Source organism: Dermacentor andersoni, chromosome 9 (assembly GCF_023375885.2).
Source record: "Dermacentor andersoni chromosome 9, qqDerAnde1_hic_scaffold, whole genome shotgun sequence".
Classification (NCBI taxonomy): Eukaryota; Metazoa; Arthropoda; class Arachnida; order Ixodida; family Ixodidae; genus Dermacentor; species Dermacentor andersoni.
Genome location: NC_092822.1, coordinates 134,362,814 through 134,383,781, shown reverse-complemented (window position 1 = coordinate 134,383,781; position 20,968 = coordinate 134,362,814). Strand labels below are relative to the sequence as shown.

Here is a 20,968-nt window from a genome sequence, read left to right as displayed (position 1 = left end):
GGCGCTACCGTGCCTTGTCGTCAGTGTAGGTACCGATGTGGACGCCGCAGCAGCTTTTGCAAGATTCCTTTATTGCACGAAAAAACAAGGGTTTATGTAGGCACGGTGCATCGCTTATTGGCACACGTGCGATGGGTTTAAACACACAAGACATGCGCACAAGATAGCCAACTCAGTCACGTTGCTCTGTTATCACAGAAACGCAGCACGATCTCAATGAACAATCACGCGCTTATTTTCCTTATCGCTGTCATCTCCTCATTGCGTCACATGCAAAAAGTGCTCCCCCATCACCCCCTCCTACGACGGATGTTTTCCTCATCAATGCTGTAGTCCCGCCCGGCTTGAATGTTTGACTATGCCTCTGTGGCTAGCACAAATCTTAGTTTGAAAGTGGCACTACAGTGGCATCACCTGTGTGGTGCCATTACGTTAATGCCACGCTATGGGCCATGCCGCATGCTGACACGACACAGGTCAAAATAGCGACATTGCTCGTGTGCTTCAGTTGGCTACTGGCGTGGCTAATAGCGGCTGCAATACTGACTTTTCTAGATGGCGTTAGCTAGCTATGCACCAAATTTATAATTTTCAATCACAAACTGGCGTATTTTTTTAACATCCTCGAATCTAAGCCCACCCTATAGTTTGGTATATGATTGTTTGAAAAACTATCGGCCTACATTCGAATAAATGCAGTACTTATTTTGTAAAAAATTACATGGTATCTGTGTTTAATGGTTATTCGTTTATAGATAAAATATTTATCTGCGTTCAGCGCCTTTAGCAGAAAAAATATGAGTATACGACCAAATTTCAGTAGCACCACTTATGCACTTCATACTGGAACACGCAATGGTTGATTTTTCGCAGTCGTTGGCGATCGCTGGAACTTCAGAGTGCGCGAGGCTTGGTTGCACCAGCTTGTCTAGCCACAACTTTGACTGAAGTTGCAGTGTGCTTTCATTGATTGAGTTTTCTTTTTGTTCACTTTCTGTCATTCTCGACAAGAGATCCTCCAAGACCCTTTCAGGCAGACATCCCTGACGCCTAAGCCTTTCCTTGTCGCCTTCTTGAGCTGTCTAAACCCTGGCAAAGAAGGCAGTTGTTGCCCTGGCATTCAAACATAGTCTCCAGGCTTGCCTTGTTTGCCTGCTATCAATCAACGTAGATGGCTGGCACACCAGTGCTACCTAGCACCTTTGCACTGGGGACATAATTTCACTGGTTGAATTGCAGGAGGTTAACCTCACCAACTTTCTACATATTTTGTGCAAAATTTAAGCAATCTGCAAAACTGGATACTGTCAGGGGAAATTTCGGGCACCTGGAAAAATCACAAATATTTGGGGGAGGTTTTAACTTCTACGGCAGAGAAGCCGAAGACTCGCCAAGAGAAGAATTTAGCAGGAGCTCTTACTGCCTATCAACGCTGCCTAAAAGCACTTTCCAAGAGAGAGAAAAATTATAAGAAAAAGCCGAAAGGTTGGATTCCAAGAGATGTGTGAAAATCTGCAAGCCTGCAACGTTCGGCTGAAGAAGGAGTCACTGCAGAACGGTGGTTGTAGGAGCGAGGCAAACCACGTGCATGTTTTCATCCCTTTGGACAATCTCAACTGGGGGCTGCAGGCATTCTACGGTAATTACCACCAAATTTAAGTGCTCAAAGCTTCGTCGCCCATTAAGTCTTGTTTCACCAATAAAGTAACTGGTTACGTGCAATTGGTTACTGAAGAAAGTACAGTGGAACCCCGGTTATACATCCCCTGGTTTCGCGATCCGTGTTTTACGAAGGATTAGCACAGTCCCGGCAAAGTCTCCATAGAAGCAATGCATTAAAAATCCCGGTTATCCGACGCAATTTCACGGCTGACCAGTGTTATACGATGACCCTCGCGAAGCGCGGGACGAAACGGCGGACAAAAGAGTGCCGCGGGTCTGTCACGATCTGCCCAGGTTTGTGAACAAGGGAGGACTCGAGGCACCTTCCATTAGACGGACGCTCCGCAGTGTGGTGGTGCTGAACGATGACTGACCGCCGAGCAGCTGTGCTCGTCTGTGTTTATTGCGGCGACCAATGTTGCCTACAGAGGCTGGCAGGCCACCAAGCCTGGCGGGCCAACGAAGATTATGCCCGAGGGGGCGTCACATGCTTGCTACAGGGTCTCTTTCCTCACTCCACATGTGGAGCGCTTGACACCGCTCGACCGGTTCGCTCCGGCGCAGCTTTCTTCCCTGCCTCGTCTTCGTACCGGAAGCAGTTATTGCAGCGTCGGCTGGCGGCTATGGAGCGCAGCGAGTCAGAATTAAGATCACTGTGCTCGACACTATGCATTTTATTGCCAGTTCGTGGAATATAGTGTCGCGAAGCGCAATCGCTAACTCGTTCAAGCACTAGGGCTTTAAGCGAGAGACTGCCTTCTCTGCTGGGGACGCAACAACCTCGATGCTGCTCGAGGCCTATGCAGGCTTTCGCCGATGACGATTTCGAGGGTTTAAACCTCACCACAACCTTCGCCGAGTACGTGGAGGCCGACGACAGCGTTGCGATCTGCATCGAGGTGTCGCTGGATGATGCTGTCGAGGAGGCTTTGCCTGGTGCCGACACCGATGCGATATCGGGCGAGGACAACGACGACGCCACAGATGCCATGCCTGTGTCTACCATGTTCGCTGAGGTGCGATGGCACATAGACGGCATCCGGAACTTCATTTGTTCACGCAACGCCGCAGAGAACCTCCTTTTCGACGTTGCTCAACTCGAGCAAAAGGTCTTGGTTCACGGATCGAACAAGGTCCAAAAGAAATTTACCGACTTTTTTAAAGTTCGCGGCGGCTGGCGGTAATCGTGGCAGTGGGCAGTGGAGTGCCGTAAAGGTTTGTTTGAATAAACCATGATTGGTACCTGTACTGCTGCATTAATTCTTATCGCATTTACTTTTTTGGTAATTTGGGTTTTCAAGCCCTGCAGAGTATGTTAGTAGTTTATATTGAAGTTTCTCGTAAATCCGTCGAGCGAAATAAGTAGTATTTGTGGCGGCCTCACGGTCGCACAGCAGCAGCCAGACTTCCTTTCGCCTTTTTTGACACGATAAAATATTATTGCGAAGTGTGCGGGAAAGGGAAGTGGTGCGAGGGTGTGCAACCGAGCCATAGATGCTGGACAAACACAAAAAATAAAGTCAGTTATTGCTTGTTCTCTGGGGACGTATCACTCACTTCTTTCTGCTGATTTGCAGCCGTGCTCGCGTCCCGAACAACATTGGTGACCCGGACAAGCAGCAAGTGCTATGGACACACCTCAAGGCACCGAAATTCCAACACTCTCTGGTGTCAACGTCAAACTGCCTCTGTTTTGAACTGCAGACCCTGCATTGTAGTTCATTCAGGTAGAATCACAATTCGCTGCACGGCGCATCACAGCAGATTCCACGAAATACCATTATGTGGTGAGCAGTCTGCCCCCATCAACCGCTAGTGAAATTCAAGACCTGTTGCCTTCCCCACTAGCAGACAATGTTTACGAGGCGTTGAAGGCAACACTCATTCGCAGGATCACGCCCCCCGAAAGCCAACGGCTACAATAGCTTCTCCAAGAAGCCAACATCAGCGACAGAACGCCAAGCCAGCTGCTGCGTCATATGCAGCAATTATTGGGCAGCAAAGTGGATGGTATTGACAGCCTGCTGCTCCGAGAAATATTTGCACAGAAAATCCCACCGAACGTCAGAATGGTCATGACTGCCTCAAATGAGAATGAGTTATCCAAGCTGGCCGAGTTAGCCGACAAGCTCATGGCAGTAGCTCCCACATCTGTCGCGGCCATCACAAGCGAACCGTCTCCACATGAGCAGCTTCAAGAGATGAAGAACGAAATCTCGCATCTCGTGGATTCCATGGCCGCCCTCCATACCGCGTTACGGTCAACCAGTCAGAGTGCTCTGCAGTCACCTATGAAATGCCAAAAACTATGTTGGTATCATCCCAAGTTCAGCAATGCTGCATGCAAATGCGTACCACCCTGCAAGCTCTCGGGAAGCGCCCCGGGCAGGCACTGAGGGCGACCAGCGTTTCTGCCATACAAGAAGGTCGCTCATCAGTCTTTTTCCTACCCGACCGCAACAGCGGTTTCCGCTTCCTCGTCCACAAGGCGCCGAAGTGAGCGTACTTCCAGCATCGCCCGCGAACCGAAAGCACCTGAACACATCGCCTTTGCAAGCAGTCAACAACACGGCCATCGCCACGTATGGAAACCACTCCCTAACCATCAGGCTGGGCCTGCAGAGAACGCTACGATGGATTTTCATAGTAGCCGATGTGAAATTCGCCATTCTCGGGGCAGATTTTCTGCGCCACTTCGGACTGTTAGTCGACGTGCGTAACTGGAGGTTACAGGACCCTATGTCACAAAGCGATGTAAAAGGCAAGCTTTCAAGACATACGCCGCTCAGCCCTACGCTGATCAAGCCAGCAGGCCCTCTTCGTTTCACTTCCATACCGAGCGAATTTTCTGACCTGACACACCAGCGCCAAGTAGAATCCCCAGTAAAACACGTATTTCACCACATCAGTGCTACTGGACCATCGGTTCACGCTTGTCCACTTCGATTGTCGCCTGAGAAACTGGTGGTGGCACCACAGGAATTCGACCATATGTTGGAGTTTGGTATCATCCAACCTTCTTTTAGTCCTTGGGCATCTCCCCTTCACATGGTTCTTAAGCGATCATCAGGTCCTTGCGAGGACTATCGAGCGCTGAACAGTGCCACAACGCCCGGCAGGTACCCCGTGCCACATATTCACGATATACTGGCAGGACTGCATGGGGCCAAACTTTTTTCAAAAATTGGTCCCGTGTGGGCATACCACCAGATACCTGTGTCACCAGAAGACGTCCCCAAGGCTACACCCACTACACTACACTACACAGGGTGTGCAACCGAGCGTAGAGGCTGGACAAACACAAAAAAATAAAGTCAGTTGTTGCTTGTTCTTTAGGGACGCATCACTCGCTTCTTTCTGCTGATTTCCAGCCGCGCTCGCGTCCCGCACAACATATTTTTTTAGGCATAATTTATGTTTGTATTTTACGACGCTTTTTCGCGGTCCTGAGAAAGTCGTATAATCGGAGTTCCACTGTAGTTGAAATACAGTGAGTGTTACTGACCAATCAAAGTAATTGTTAGAAAACAAAACTACCAAAAAATGTAACTAATTACTAGTAATTGATTGAACGCACAGTAAACGCTCATTATAACGAGGCCGCCTTACTCAAATTACTCAACTGATAACTTTATTCAATATTTTCCCCAGTCCCGACCCAAAGGCATGCATACATGCATCTCGGCATGCACACGCCGAGATGTCCTGCCGTTGGTGCGTCGTGGAGCTCTTCTATAACGGTGGAGCGGAGGTGTTTAGGTATTACAAGGAGGAACTCAGAGCCGTCCGGACTAAGGTTACGATGGTACAGAGCACCGTCGTGGAGGACAAAGAGGCGTAGAGTAGCATCGGCCGGAGAGTGCTCAAAACGGTCGATGAGTTCTCTGGTGTAGGCGTCACGACGTTGCTCGTCGGCGAAATGAAGCAGCTGCGACACAGAGAATACACAAGCAGCACTGGTAATATTGGAGGAGTCAGGGTCGACATAGGGTAACGCGACAGGCTGTCAGCGTCTTGGTGCAGGCGGCCAAACTTGTAGACCACAGAATACGAAAATTCTTGTAGTCTCAAAGCCCATCGACCAAGCCGGCCTGTAGATCTTTTAGGGATGAGAGCCAGCAGAGAGCATGATGGTCAGTGACTACGGAAAAAGGGTGACCGTAGAGGTAAGGACGGAACTTCGTAACCGCCCAGACTACAGCAAAGCATTCTCGTTCCGTAATGGAATAGTTGCGCTCCGATGGTGTGAGGAGGCGGCTTGCATAAGCAATAACGCGATCCTGGCCTCGCTTTGAATTACTCAGCGTTCCGACACAGAAATTCGATACGGTCGTCAGTGAATTGGAGTAGCATCGCCAGTAAGAATCCGATGCTTGACCGCGAGCGTCTGGCCTAAAGGGCGATCGTCGAAGTCGAAAATAGCTCTGTAGGACGATAATACTTGGTAAAAGTATTCAGCCTGCGCAGAAGACAGGTCCGTCGCAACCATTTTCCGTATCTTGGGATCGGCGGCCGAGGCTGGCACGATGGGCCTGCTAAGCTCGCAAGAAGCATCGGTTGATAATGTTGCCATGTGATGGTCGCCGAGACAATCAACGTTGGCAAGGCAAATACCTTGCGGTAGAATTTGCTTTGCTAATCCAAAGTTACAGAAAGGCATGCGAGTGCGGTTCCCAGTAATCTTAAGTATACTGTGAGGTACTGTAACGTCATACCTTATGGGAATGTCGGGCAGAGGAGTGACGAGGTACTCGCCATCAGGGACTGGTGGGGAAGACAAGAGTTCAATATAGCCTATTGATTTTGGCGGCAGGCGAATAAAGCCGGTGGGGCGTAGGCGGCACTGGGGTGCGTCAGAAGGTTCTGCAAGAATCGGCAACTCAAGGCGAAGGGTACTGGCAGAGCAGTCAATAAAGGCAGAATGCGCGGAAAGAAAGTCAAGGCCGAGAATTAGGTCGTGGGGGCAATGAGCAATCATGGTGAAGAGGACAGGAGTGTGGCGGCCGGCAATGCTGACTCGTGCCGTACACATGCCGATAACAGGCACAGTACCGCCATCCTCAACGCGGACGACGCGTGCCGACGCTGGGGTGAGGAGCTTTTTGAGTCGTCGTCGGAAGGCAGCACTCATAATAGAAAGGTGTGCGCCTGTATCGATGAGTGCAGTGACAGGATAGCCGTCAACGTCAAGAAGGTTTTGGTTCGTTGGTAACGTGAGCAGAGGATTTGAGGGCAGGGTCGACAGCGCAGCTTCACCTCCAGAAGCTGCAGTGCCTAGTTTTCCGGCTGGGTCCGGGAGGCGATAGGCGGCGAAGAGAAGCGGCGGGGTTGGGGCGAACGAAACTGACGGCGTCGAGGTGAGGGCGAGCGGCTGTAGCAAAGGTTCGAAGCAGGGGCATCAGCAACAGTGGGTTCATGGCGGGTGGCATACGGAACAGAAGGTCCAAAAGTGCGGGAATAAGTGGCGGCGTATGTCGGAGGAGCTGGCGGCCATCGGTTGCGGCAGTGACGAGCGACGTGGCCGATGCGACAGCAGTGAAAGCAGATCGGCCTGTCATCAGGGGTACGCCAGTCGGACGGGTTGCGGCGAGATGTGGCGGAATAGGACTGCTGAGGACGAGGAGGGCCGCTAGAGAACTGGGGAACGCTGGGTTGAGACGTGGAACACACGGAGTTCAGACCCATGTTCTCAAATTCCTGGCAGACGACGGCCTGGATCATCGCATTGGTGGTTGCTGGCGGATCGGGAGGCGCCGTGGAGAAAGCTGGCCAACAGGTAGCCTCGAGTTCGCGGCGAACAATACGGGTGACGTCGTCACAGGTGGTGGTCTGACGTGGTCGACCCTCACATGTCGACGTAGCAGCTGTGTTGGGTAGCCGCGTGATACGGCGGCTCTTAGCTTGTTCAAGGGGACGGCATTCTTTGATGATGGCGTCGATGGTGGAGACGTTGCCGAAAACAAGCAAATTGAAAGCATCGTCGGCGATGCCTTTTAGAATTTGTGACACTTTATCGGCTTCGGACATAGCATCAGCAGCTTTGCGGCAGAGAGCCAAGACGTCGAGGATGTAGGAAACGTACGGCTCCGTAGATGACTGAACACGGGACGCAAGAGCCTTTCTCGTGGCAGCCTTGCGCCCAATGGGGTCGCTGAACAGTTCCCGTAGCTTCTCTTTGAAATTGTCCCACCTGGTTATCTCGTCGTCATGCGTTTGCTGCCACACGCGTGGGGTGCCGCTGAGATAAAAGATGACATTGGCGAGCATAATCGTTGGGTCCCACCTGTTATTAGCACTGGCGTGTTCATAGAGTTTGATCCAGTCTTCAACATCCTGGCTCTCCAGGCCAGAGAACACACCTGGGTCGCGATGTGGGGCGACCGTGACGATTGCAGCAGTGGGACAAGCTGAAGCCATTGCAGATGTGGGCGCGTCACCGGGAGGCAGGGTGACAAGCTTGGTGTGCCGACCACTTCTGAGTTTTGTGGTGAGGAAGGGGATCGCCGACCTCCACCAGAATGTTGCGTGTGGAAAGACACAGACAGAAGAGGCTATTTGCAGGCTATTTACACTGGAGCCAGGCAGCCAGGTTGACACTCGCTCGCGCCAAGCGCACCGACCAACTTCATCGTCGTTCTCGCGGCGGCTCGTTTCTTGAGCATTGCTCGATGATATTGTAATAATATTAAACCGGATTGCTCGAAGCGTACTGATAAGCTGCTCCTCTTAGAGCATAGGTTGGCACACTCACTAATGAGTGCACTCACTTACACTCATTTCAAAGGCGTGAGTGCAAGTGAGTGGGAGCAGAGGGGAGTGGGAGTACGAGTGAGTGCCAGAGCATGAGTGAGCGCCAGTGAGTGTGAGCGGAGGTGAGCGCGAATGTGAGTGAGTGCCAGCGAGCGTGAGTGGAGATGAGTGTGAGTGAGAGCCAGTGAGTGGGAGTGGAGATGAGTGGAGGTATGAGGGAGTGCCAGTGAGTGTGAGTGGAGATAAGTGTGAGTGAGTGCCATGAGTGTGAGTGGAGGTGTGAGTGAGTGCCAGTGAGTGTGAGCGGAGATGAGTGCGAGTGAGAACCAGTGAGTGGGAGTGGAGATGAGTGCCAGTGAGTGCGAGCGGAGGGGAGTGCAAGTGAGTGTTAGTGACGGTGAGTGCGAGTGAGTGTGAGTGGAGATGAGTGCGAGTGAGAGCCATTGAGTGGGAGTGGAGATGAGTGCGAGTGAGTGCCAGTGAGTGTGAGTAGAGCTTTGAGGGAGTGCCAGTGAGTGTGAGCAGAGGTGAGTGTGAGTGAGTGCCAATGAGTGTGAGTGGAGGTGTGATTGAGTGCCAGTCAGTGTGAACGGAGATGAGTGTGAGTGAGTGCCAATGAGTGTGAGTGGAGGTGTGAGTGAGTGCCAGTGAGTGTGAGCAGAGATGAGTACGAGTGAGAGCCAGTGAGTGGGAGTGGAGATGAGTGCCAGTGAGTGTGAGCAGAGGAGAGTGCAAGTGAGTGTTAGTGACGGTGAGTGTAAGTGGACATGAGTGCAAGTGAGAGCCATTGAGTGGGAGTGGAGATGAGTGGGAGTGAGGTGCCAGTGAGTGTGAGCGGAGATGAGTGCGAGTGAGAGCCAGTGAGTGGAGGTATGAGGGAGTGCCAGTGAGTGTGAGCGGAGATAAGTGTGAGTGAGTGCCATGAGTGTGAGTGGAGGTGTGAGTGAGTGCCAGTGAGTGTGAGCGGAGATGAGTGCGAGTGAGAACCAGTGAGTGGGAGTGGAGATGAGTGCCAGTGAGTGTGAGCAGAGGTGAGTGCAAGTGAGTGTTAGTGACGGTGAGTGCGAGTGAGTGTGAGTGGAGATGAGTGCGAGTGAGAGCCATTGAGTGGGAGTGGAGATGAGTGCGAGTGAGTGCCAGTGAGTGGAGCTGTGAGGGAGTTCCAGTGAGGGTGAGTGAGTGCCAATGAGTGTTAGTGGAGGTATGAGTGAGTGTGAGCAGAGATGAGTGAAGTGAGATGAGAGCCTGTGAGTGGAGAGGAGTGTGAGCGGAGGCGAGTGCAAGCGAGTTCCAGTGAGTGCGAGAGTGCCAGTGAGTGAGAAAAGGTGATTGGCAGTGAGTGTGAGTGGAGGTGAGTGCCAGTGAGTGTGAGTGAGCGCATGTGAGCGTGAGTGGAGGTGAGCATGAACACGAGTGAGTGCGGGGCTGGGAAAAATTATGGTGAGTGAGTGTGAGTGAGTATTCTCTCACACTGCCAACCTATGCCTAAGAGCGAGGGTCACATGTGCACTCACAATAGCATGCCTCGGATGAACTGGCCTCCTACCGCTCGCCCTCTCAGTTTGTTCTTTTTGATCGTGGTGATCACGCTGCACAGCACGCCAATTGCACGACACGGTGATGGCAGAGTTGGGGGGTTGCGCACCATAATCAAGAGCAACTGTCATGGCGCCAGCGAAAGTCATAACAAAACAAAAAATGAGAAAACGAAAGGCGCACCCAGCAGCATGACGCTCGCATGCTAATTTCCGTGAAAACGACGCAAGCGCAACGACATGACTTTGCTCCATCGAAGGAGACGGATGGGGCCTAGACCTTGCTAGCTGGCTCGGGCGGCAAGATAAAAGAATGTCGCTGCCTTAAGTTTTATTCGGGGGCTTATTATCACCAAGAGAGCGAGCAACCCTCTCTGGCCGCGTATCTTTTTCCTCCATACTGCGACCGCACATTATCGACAGTGTGGTTGTGGTGGCCGCAGCGCTGTGGAAGTAGTAGTCTACAATGGAGCAGACAAATGCTACTCTACACCGCCTTCTGCATGCCCAATGTCGCTCGTGCCAGGACCCTATTGGTTCCCTCCCGCAGCTTGTGTGAAGGAGTCAATAGCGACCAAGAAATTCGATCCCGATCTCACTTGTTCGCGATCGAAAATGCGCTGCATGGCACCGATATTATACTTCCGTGAAGCTGTGATGCACCATCTAGCCAAAATGAATGTTGTCCTGAACTGTGCTATTCCAAGTCTACTTTTCTAGCTTTTATGGAGTAATGCTTTTATCGAACTACTGTATACACCGAAATTTTTTGCCACCTCATTCACTTCATTATAACGAAGGTTTACTGTAAATAATTTTGTACGAGCCAAGGGAGCAAGAAGGGCGCAGACTCCTTGTCAGGCATCCACTTGCCCTTTGGTCTGTGCCCTAGGCAAGTGTACCATACGTTGTCTGAATAAACTCTTTGACTCTTTGCTGCTGTTGATCACTTCCACCCCAAATGACCATTGCATGGACAACCCCTCCCTGGTGCAGATGGGCACAGCAGTGACGGGTGATGGTGAGGGTGGCCAGGCAGTGACGCCCATCAGTGCAGTGAACATGGAGCTGAACAGCGAGGCTGCTGCCCAGGCAGTGGCCACCCTGGCTGAGGCCACCATCAACCACGATGGACAGATTATCCTCACAGGCGAGGACGGCACACAGAGCGGTGAGTTGTCTACACCTCTTTTAACAAACGCTCCAGAGCCTCCTGTCTGGCTACTGCGAAAAAAGTGACCATCTCCAGTGACATACAGGACCTGCATCTGGACATTTCTGAGATAAAGCAGCACAGAGAATCTCTTGTTAGCTGAGAATGCTGCTATGCTGTGGGTAGAATTCTCATGCTATTACTTTGATTGAATGAATATGGTCTATCCCAGATACATCAAACACAGATACATTCAACGCCCAAGAAACCATAGCCCCAAAAAAATGAGCGCATACCTTTCACTGTTCCTAAGGGCTTAAGGGGGGACGCGGGGATCAGATCGCGAAAATCGCAAAAAAGATCGATTTTTGGCAACGACGCGTTTCGGTATCTGCAATGCCTAATCTACATTGTATCAATATGGTTTGACTGAAAACGCACTAAAAGTGCCCGAAAAAAATTAATTTATCAGTGCGTAGGGCGAGAAAACAGCTTTAAATCGCGTAAAATCACCGCAGTTCGCGGAGCCCTAACTCGTCTTTCCCGCCACCGAACGCCGCCATCTTGGTATCGTTCGAACGCTCGAAGTTTCGCCATTCCGTTTCTGAATTCTTCGATCGTCGCCATCTTGTAACAAACGCACAAACACAAAAGAAGCGCGGGTCTGCTAAAGGCGGTCACACGGGCCCTGCGATGAAAGCGGGCCTCCGATTGGTTGCCGTACTGAAAGGCGTCTCGCCATTGGTTGCTGCTGCAGCAGCGGGCAAGCTGGCAACCACAGCGGACGGCAGTTGTCTGCTTTGAAAACCACGCCGGCGTCGTTCTTCGCTTGACACTCGCAGAATTCGGATTTATGAAAGCTCCCAGGTCAGTGATGGATCGTCGCTCGTTCGAAAAGAACTTTTAAATGAAGCATGCCTTCGGAAAACGGAAGCGCAAGCCTCCTACGGCGAGAAAAAGACGGCGGCCAGCGGAGAACCCGACTGAACACGCGGATAACGTGCCGCGTTATCTTGCACCGTGCTATTCCAGCAGCGAAGCCGACAATCGCCCTGTGACATCGATACTGATAACTAAGCCACCGGAAGACGTGCCAATGGAGGCTCTCGCACCTGTGCGTACGGCCGCGCGAGTCAGCAACCGAGACCGCGTTGTTGGAGGCGACGGGGGTCGAAGGTCTCCATCGCCGGCAGAGACGGTGTGCGTTTCCGATGCATCGTGCGACAGGGACACGCAGCCTGCGAGTGAGCCCCAACCGTCGACGAGCTACATACTGTATGGTGACTCAAGGCTCACCAGACGAATCGTCGCACGATTCAGACGCACCTCGAGCCGCGTTTTGTGTCAGCGGTGACTGCAGAAGCGCAGGCATGCAGCGTTCGCGACTCCCTTCGCGCAGTGTCAGCGACTGAGCGGAAGCAGCAATGCCAAGAACAAATTTAGGCCCCTTGTGACTGCGAGTTCATTATTATGCCTGTTTCCGCGATAAACAATTTGATCGCTAAAGCTCTGTGCCCAAGATGCCAACAGCGTTCTGTGGGTGTACACTGCGATACCAGGCTCGGCCTGGCAGTGAAAATGGTGGTCATGCACTACTCCAAACGGCGCAAGAAAAGGATAAAGAACGCCTGAAGAAGGCATCCAAAGCCCACCAAATAAAGAGGCAAAGGTGTAAGAAGATGCCTGACAGCAATGATTCAAAATATTACAGCCCTGGTGCTTTTTAATAAATTTGCAGTGCTTTTAAAACTTTGCAAACTTTGCAGCCAGTTTTCTCAATTGCATTTTTTTTGTCAATCACCTCGCTCGTGGAAAGCGTAGCACAACAATGGCTTGACTGATTTTGGTCCAGTTTGTTTTGCTGTGATCCACAAGCTGTGCTGTACTTAAAGACAGTCTTGAAATGTTTCTTTATCTTTCCATTATTTAATTATTTCACAATTACTACATGGCTCCATGCAGTGAAGCACAGTCATGTGCATGTTATGTTGAGCAAAAAATTATTAGTGCACTAAAAAAAAAAAATCGAACACTGTCTTGATGTAGATTAGACATCTGGGCAAACATGCAAAGTATTTCCAGCTCCCTATCATGTTTCGTTACTGTGCCAGGCTTTCCACAAGCAAGGAACTTATAAATTCTTATAAAACAAAAACTAATTAAGATATCCTAATGAAATTTTAGAATTGTCTCTTTATTGCAATGTGCAGTGTGTGTGCCAAATTTCAGCCCTTTCTGTCAAGAAACAAAAAAGTTAATTCTGATCCCCTCCTCCCCCCTTAAACTGCCACAGGCACGTCCAAAATAGCTACAACGGCCTGCCAGTACCATTGGTGATCAAACCGTGACAGGAGACAGTGGGTGCATACAGGTATAATTAAGGAACGTCCCATCACAGTAACCCATTTCCACTCTTGGTACGCTTCACCACAATATTGTAGTGACGATGAAGAAAACAGTCGCAAAACTGTGAATGACAAAACTAACTCTTTATTGGGCGAACCTTTGCCCACAAAAGAAACTTACTCTCAAAGCACAGCGATAACGGTGAACACAATCGGCTATCGGCGAAATTTGATCTGTAGGTCAAGCGCGTCAGCTCGTATACATGACATATAGAAGGTTTCAGAGTACCACATTTACTCAATTCTGATGCTCCCTCGATTGTAACGCGCACCCGTTTTCCACGACCAAAAAATAAAAGAAATGATAGCCTCGATTGTAATGCACACCCATTTTCCATGACCAAAAAGAAAAAAATTGTATAATACCGCACTTCTCGTGCTTTCATATAGAAATACTATCGTCTCTCATTTGGAAAAAACAGATTTATTCGCAATACACTAAAGTTGCGATGAATAAAAAGACATATGGAAGCAGCGTACCTTGCCATCAAGATTTTCACTGCGTCGGTACGAGTCGCGTGGGGTAATAGATATCACTTGTCGTCGCTATCAGACAACTTCTTATCGCTATCAACAGACCAAAGCATTTCATCCTCAGTGCCGTTCATGGCATTCGAAATCCAGCGCTTTTTAAAGGCCTTGTTGACCATGGCAAACGGGATCGTGCACCATGCATTTTTCACCCATCCAGCAATGTCCTGCAGCGAGGCACGTTTCATTTTATTGCGGGCGTGAATTCAGTGTAGAGCGCCCAAATTCTACCTTTCACTGGCTTGTTCAAACAAACATTGAGCGGCTGGAGCTGCAACGGCATGCTGCTGGGTATCAAGGCAAGGTCGGTGTTGCATTCAGCCAGCTTGTCCTTGATGCGCTGGTCAAGGTGGCACCTGAACGCGTTGAGCAGAAGCATCCCACGTAGACCCAAACTGCCACCAAATCTCTCCCACCAAACGTTATCAATCCAGCCAGCAACAAAGTCCGTGGTCATTTTCATTTGTGCGCACAATCACGCCACTCGGAAACACGAATCCTTTCGGGAGCGTCTTCCGTATGAAGATGAGATACGAGGGCAGCTTGTGCCCATCCGCAGTGCAACAAAGCATTGCGATGACTTCAGTTTTTTCGTAGCCGGAGGACAAAACGCGCACTTGCTTCGCCCCCTTCTTTTCAAAGGTTGTGATGGCAGGCATGTCAAAGTAGAGCGGCGTCTGATCGGCATTTCCAATCTGTCCGAAGTGGTAGCCATTTCTATGGTGCGAATTCAAAACGTAGCACCGAAAACTGTGCAACGTAGCACTGAAAACTGTGCAATTTCTCTTCATATTCTTCGGGCAATTGTTGGCATATCCCTGTCCACCTTCGAAAAGAAAAGCCTTTTCTTTTCATAAAATTTGATAGCCAGCACCTGCTCGCTTTGAAGTCACTCCGCATTAGCCCTTTCTGTAGGGCTAATTGCATCGCCCATACTTTGAGCAGATTGGTCGTCACAGGCCGCTGTGCTGCTCGCTGCTCTTGCACGTATTCCACGAGCAGCTCTTCTATTTCGGCGAAGCGGCCCTGCTTCGGTCCACTGAAACCCTTCCTTGTTGCTTTGCTGGCGAAGATATTCTTCTGTTTGCGCCAGTCCCGCACGCAAGTTTCGGGAACTCCAAATGCCCGTGATGCGGCCCGATTTCCATCCGTCCCTACGCACATGATAACTTTCCTTTTAAATGCAGCGTCATGGTGGACTAGGCATGCTTTCGCAGTCGGTGCTTCCATGCTGATTGAATAAACGCAGAAAACGGGCAGACAGGCGGTAGACTAGGTACACCAGCGCCTGGTTACACGTACAAAATGGAGGTATGCACATAGAGGAAGCTACGACAGCTAGGCTAGAAGCGCGTACGAGGAGGCCATTTTTCGAATGCCGATGGCAATATGGTAACACAGATTTAGGGTTGTACTCAAATTCTGACGCACACGCAATTTTTGGAACCGTTTTACTGGAAAAAAGGTGTGCATTAGATTCGTGTAAATACGGTAATCGCTGGCGCCCATGTGTTCACGTTGTGCATACAATGAGATTACACAAGGTTCGGTGACAACAGACAACGGATAGAACCATCAAGAAACTTCCGATATATGCAGGCACTTCCTGCGCTGAGCGATAGCGTTTAACATTTGTTAGCCAGTGAAAAGCGGTCTCTCGAGAAAGATAAACAGGTACACGTGTCAATGCCCCCCTCTTAAAAAGCATCGTCCTGATGCTACAAACATAATAGATGAGCGAAAAAGCAAAAGCAGACTTAGTTAAGAAAAATCAACAAGGAAACGGAGTCCCAAAGTTCGTTAGTGCTGGTAGAATGGCTTGAAGCGCACATGGTCTATTTTAGGTCATGAGCAGCGCAGTTGGGATTGTGAAATGCCGTCTGGCATGACCTCATAGTCCAGTGCATCAATGCATCGGATGATCTTGTAGGATCCGAAATAGTTGTGTAGAAGCTTCTCACTAACTCCTCGTCGGCGTGTTGTCGTCCAACCCCAAATACGGTCGCCAGGCTGGTATTCCACATAGCATCGTCGAAGATTGTAGTGCCGGCTGTCGATCCTCTGCTAGTTCTTGATGCGCAAGCGGGCGAGTTGATAGGCGGGAACGTCAAGATTCTCTTCATCAGTGATGTGCAGCAGCACGGCACTTTAACCTTCCGTAAAAGGCTTTTGGTGACGGAGGTCACCAACGAGTCAGGGAACCGTGCTGCTAAGTCGCTTAATCTGATTATTGAACGAGGCCTGCATCGTGTATGTACACGACTTTCCGAGGGCAGACTCCAAGCAGAGCATAGTAATTCCACGCTTGACAATTTTGGAATGACATGAATTATACGGCAGTAACCCTTTCTTGGCACGTGGGAAATATTGCCAACAAGCTTGCCCGTCATGAAAGGTTAATCTTAAATCTAAAAACTGCAGGGCGTTACGGTGTGGCACTTCATGCATAAACGAAAGCCCTTTGCCATTGTCCCTAAAAATGTTTAATAAAATATCATCGCAGTGCTTCAACACCCTGCAGTTTTTAGATTTAAGATTAACCACGTTTTTCTGAGATTAGGATTCTTGGCAGAAGTAGAAATTAAACAGCATGTGAGCTAATGGAAGCTTACTATATAAAAAGGAAAGGTTCACATTGCATTAGCGATACATCTATCGTGCTCTACAAATCGGAAACTGATTGTTTGACCGCTGGGTAACCTAGATTTGTGAACAGCCTGCGCATGCGTGTATGTGTATATACATTCATGGGTCACAGCCCAAATTAAACCAGTTGGAAGTGCCGCCCGTGTTGTCCTTGTGTGTCTTCCTTTCATGTGTGTTTTAACTTGCGGCAAAAAACATGTCTTTTAGCAAGCACCAACTAGGCCAACAAGCAGTTCTGTTGCAACATATTAGAATGCACTAGGGCTGTAATATTAGGCATCATTGCTATCAGGCATCCTCTTGCGCCTTTGCATCTTCGTTTGGTGGGCTTTGAAAATTTGTTCTTGGTCTTGCTGGTCTTTCAAATTTAACTTCCGTTCAGTCGCAGACATTGCACAAAGGAAGTCGTGAACGCTCCACTCTGGCGCTTCTGCTGTCACCACTGACACAAAATACAGCTCAACATGCATCTGAATGGTGTGTTGTTCAGGGGACGATTCGTCCAGTGAATCTTCGGTTATCTCAGTGTAGCTTGTCGACAGTTAGGGCTCACTTGCAGGCTGCGTGTCCGTGTTGCACAATTCATCAGAAACAAAGTACACCGTCTTTGCTGGTGATGGTGACCTACGACCTGCGTCGCCGCCAACGATGCAGTCTCGGCTACGATGCAGTCTCCTTCCTTCCTATGCTTGCTGACTTCGCATTTGATAGAGGCCAAAGATGTGCGCTGAAAGCTTCTGACACATTGGGGAAAGAGCATGGGCACTCATTTTCACTGTGATGAGCTATTTGAAAGGGCAGTGACATCCCTGGTATGCATGTACGTGTTGCCGCGCACTTTCCCTTTCTTTCTTTCTTTCTTTCATTGTTCTTTATTTTCTTTTTTTGTTGTTGTTGTTGTTGTTGCTCTCGTGGACTTTCTCATTTTGTTGGCAAAAAGGCACCACGCAAGACTTGGGTTGCTGTTTTCTGTCACCACTTCTCATTCTGCACAATTCCTGCATTGGTGCCTTATTATATTAAGCAAGGTAATCAAAAGTTGGGTAATTACACCTACTTAAATAATTTTGCAAGTGAAGAAATAAATACTCTTCACTAGCATGAACAACACCCATCGATGTACAGTGATTGCTCTTTGCTTAAGGCACTTTGTCATTTTTTTTTTAATTCTTGGCGACATTTAGTTTGGACAGCATGACTGACACAGATCAAAAGCTTTTTGAAAACCGCACTGAGTGAAAATATATGAAAACTCTACACCATCCTGCGCCGATAATATATGAGCATGATAATGCATACAATAAAAGGCATGACCCGGCCTTTTATCCTGTGCAGATCATGTTCACTGCATTGGATTTGTTAATAAAATATTGCAAGTTGCCTTTGTGGCACAGGGACGAACTTAGCAGGTCTTTGCAAAATAACGGGAAACAATGGAATATTAGCTTTTGTGACCAAACATGACGCAGGTACCAGTTCCGTAGAAAAGCTAGCGTCCCCTTATGCACTGCAGTCGCCGACCGTTTATTCGGACCTCACGGGGACTGCAGAAATGTCCGAATAAACAGGTGTCCGAAAAAGCAGATTAAGAAGAAAAAGAATCCTTTATTTCCACGCACTTATTCGGGCTTTGCAGTAGGCTTGAAGAAATCGTGAAGAATCGTGAAATCGTGAAGCTTTTTCGTTTACGCGGAGTCCGATAAGCCTGAATCTCGGAGAGGGTCGTACGGTCACTATAGGCGGCTGAAAGCGCGCGCAGTCACTGCAGCAGCGTAGCACATGATGCGTCATCTTCCGGCTCGGAGTCATCGTCAGGCGGTGCAACAGAAACCTGACGAATTATCTCGCCGTCGTCGACTTCTGCGCATGTCAGTACAGCAGTATCAGCACCTGTGAAATTGTCAAATGAGACGGTGTCCAGAATCGCAATGCAACCACTGCGCAGGTCTCGGCAGAACATTTTCGGTGCCAGTAGGGAGCACATCGGAAGGTGACAAATCCTAGGCCTCCCGGCACCCGCTTGCCGGCATTCTTCAGTGCAGTCTGCGCAGGCACTGTCGGCACCATTAGACACTTGACGCGATGTTTCCGTATGCCGCGTTGGATCACCGGAATCTCGACACAGCACACAAAGCCAACATCACCACGCCGTCAGACCGACAGCAGTCACACAAACGAGAAACGTGGCCTACTCGCAGCGTCGTGCACGAAGAAACAAATCAGCTGCTGGATTGTCTTGACATGGCTTACTAGGCTGAGACCAGAACTGCTGTAGCTACGAACCAGGCAGAAACAATGATGATGAGCGCGGATTTGCAGTAGCGCCACTTCATGGGGCAGCAAGGAGGTTCCATTCAAAACAAAAATGGTGTTCAGCAAGTCGAACCATGCACCGGTCAGAGTCGGTGCATGGTGCTCTCGATCGAGTTGGCTCAAGGAGTGTCCGAAAAATCAGACAAGAGGTTGCAAGGTGTCCGAACTTTCGGCAGTTGTTATACATTATGGTCTATGGGGAGAATGGCGGTGCCGCAAAGCAGATGGAATAATCGAGCATGACCGAATTTTCGGAGTCCGAAAAATCAGTCGGCGACTGTATACCTCATAAGCACAGACTAGGAAATTTGCAGGATGGAACTGGCTGATGTGAGATAAGGTTAATCACTGCCTGCAGTGGACTGTCGGCTTATGTGTTTTTGCTCTTACAAGTAATGCTTGCTCTTGCAGCGTTCCCAGTATCCGGTATGGTGACCATACCAGTGTCCATGTACCACGGAATGCAAGTCACCATGGCACCTGTCGTGTCCGCCGAAGCTGCTGGCACCGAAGGAACTGGCGATACAGTGGAGGTTCTAGCTGTGCCAGTGAGCACAACACAGGTGGATTGACTTGGCCCAGTGCATCAAGACATTTGTTGTAGAGCCAAGGTAGCAGATTTGGATCTCAAGTCCAGCAGCTAAGCCTCGGCGAGTGGTGCACTCTTAATGTGCCAGGGACTCTAGTGTTGCTGCCAAAATTTCACCTTTTGTGTACTCTCGGAAAACTGTCAGGCCTGTTGAAGGCTGGGTGATGTGTTCGCGATTGCCTAATTGCCATATGTGTTTTTTGCATGCAGAATGCAAACACAAGTGTTAGGAAGACGGCCGAGTGGCATTCCTTTGTTGTCATATTAAGTAGGGTGCGTGTAAAAGATACCACTGCTTAACCTCATGAGATGTACTCCTCCCTACTGCAACACGTTTAATTCCAGCCGGCTGGCCTTTACTCTTTTTGCAGAGGGGTGGTGTACACAGTGACACTCGATGTCATGCTGTAGCATAATGCATTTTGCAGTAGCCTTCATTTTGTGCATTGTTTGTGTATGCATTGTGAGTGACGGTTTCACAGCCAGGCTGCACCATAGCCTGCCACAAGTCATCGGCACAACTTGTGGATGCTTGAGAGAATTGCTCAACCATGTTCACAGGGTCGCCCATCAACGCCAGAGCAGGGACGCTGGTGTGTGCCCCCCTGGGACTGTGCGTCGCCTCTAGTCTGCCAAAGACACTATGTGACACATGATTGTATTTATTGATGAGTGCTGTGTGGTGTGTGTCTGTGTGTATCCCTGCAGCCTTGACGTGAATCTTCCCACCATTTTGTGAAGCAAGCAAGTGTGTGTGCACTTTGAACTTGTGCCGAAAGTGTGATCCACATGTTTTTTGTGTGCTCTGTACAGACCTAGGATTTATTCTTTTTCTTTGTGTTGTGATGTAGTGGGGAGAAACTGTTTCTGTCCTTTTTTTGTTAGCTGTGTGCACTTTGAGTGACACATTTGTTGTAATTTGTGATCAAGTTCTCACTGTTAATGATTTGTGCTAGCAGGAATTTTGTTGCTCTGATTTGGAACAGATCTTGTGATTTCTCAGCCTTGTTATCACTTTAGCGTAATTCTGAGGTTATGCTTTGTGCCCAAATTTCAAACATTGAGTAATAAACGTTGTGTCTACTTGTTGAAATAAAGCTGGTCAAAATTTCAGTCCACTCCTTGCAGAGAAACGCTGTCGTGGAACAGCGGCACCAAACTAAGCCAAGCGCGGTCTTTTGCTCCGTCCTGCTCAAATACGGCATGTTAGTATAAAATCGCGCCATGCATGTGCCAAATTCAGAACAACGAGAGCCCTCTTCTGTTGACGCCACCTTGGTAGTGCCGTCGAAGCCACTTATAACAACACCGGTTTTAACACTATATCAGTTATAACAACGAAAAGCTGCTGCACTGTCAACTTTTCTATGTTTTCTATGGGGAA

General features: G+C 49.4%; 1 protein-coding gene across 6 annotated transcripts in view; it reads left to right on the top strand.

The window, feature by feature from the left end:
* Positions 1–20,697, top strand: part of LOC126529766 (DNA-binding protein P3A2-like) — a 169,667-nt gene extending 148,970 nt beyond the window's left edge. For all 6 annotated transcript variants that reach the window (XM_050177275.3, XM_055070003.2, XM_055070004.2 and 3 more), the window contains 2 exons: positions 10,944–11,118; positions 19,407–20,697. In XM_050177275.3, the coding sequence (XP_050033232.1) occupies positions 10,944–11,118; positions 19,407–19,567 (336 nt within the window). In that variant the 3' untranslated portion in view covers positions 19,568–20,697. The remainder of the gene's footprint in view (positions 1–10,943; positions 11,119–19,406) is intronic.
* Positions 20,698–20,968: the final 271 nt, after the last annotated feature.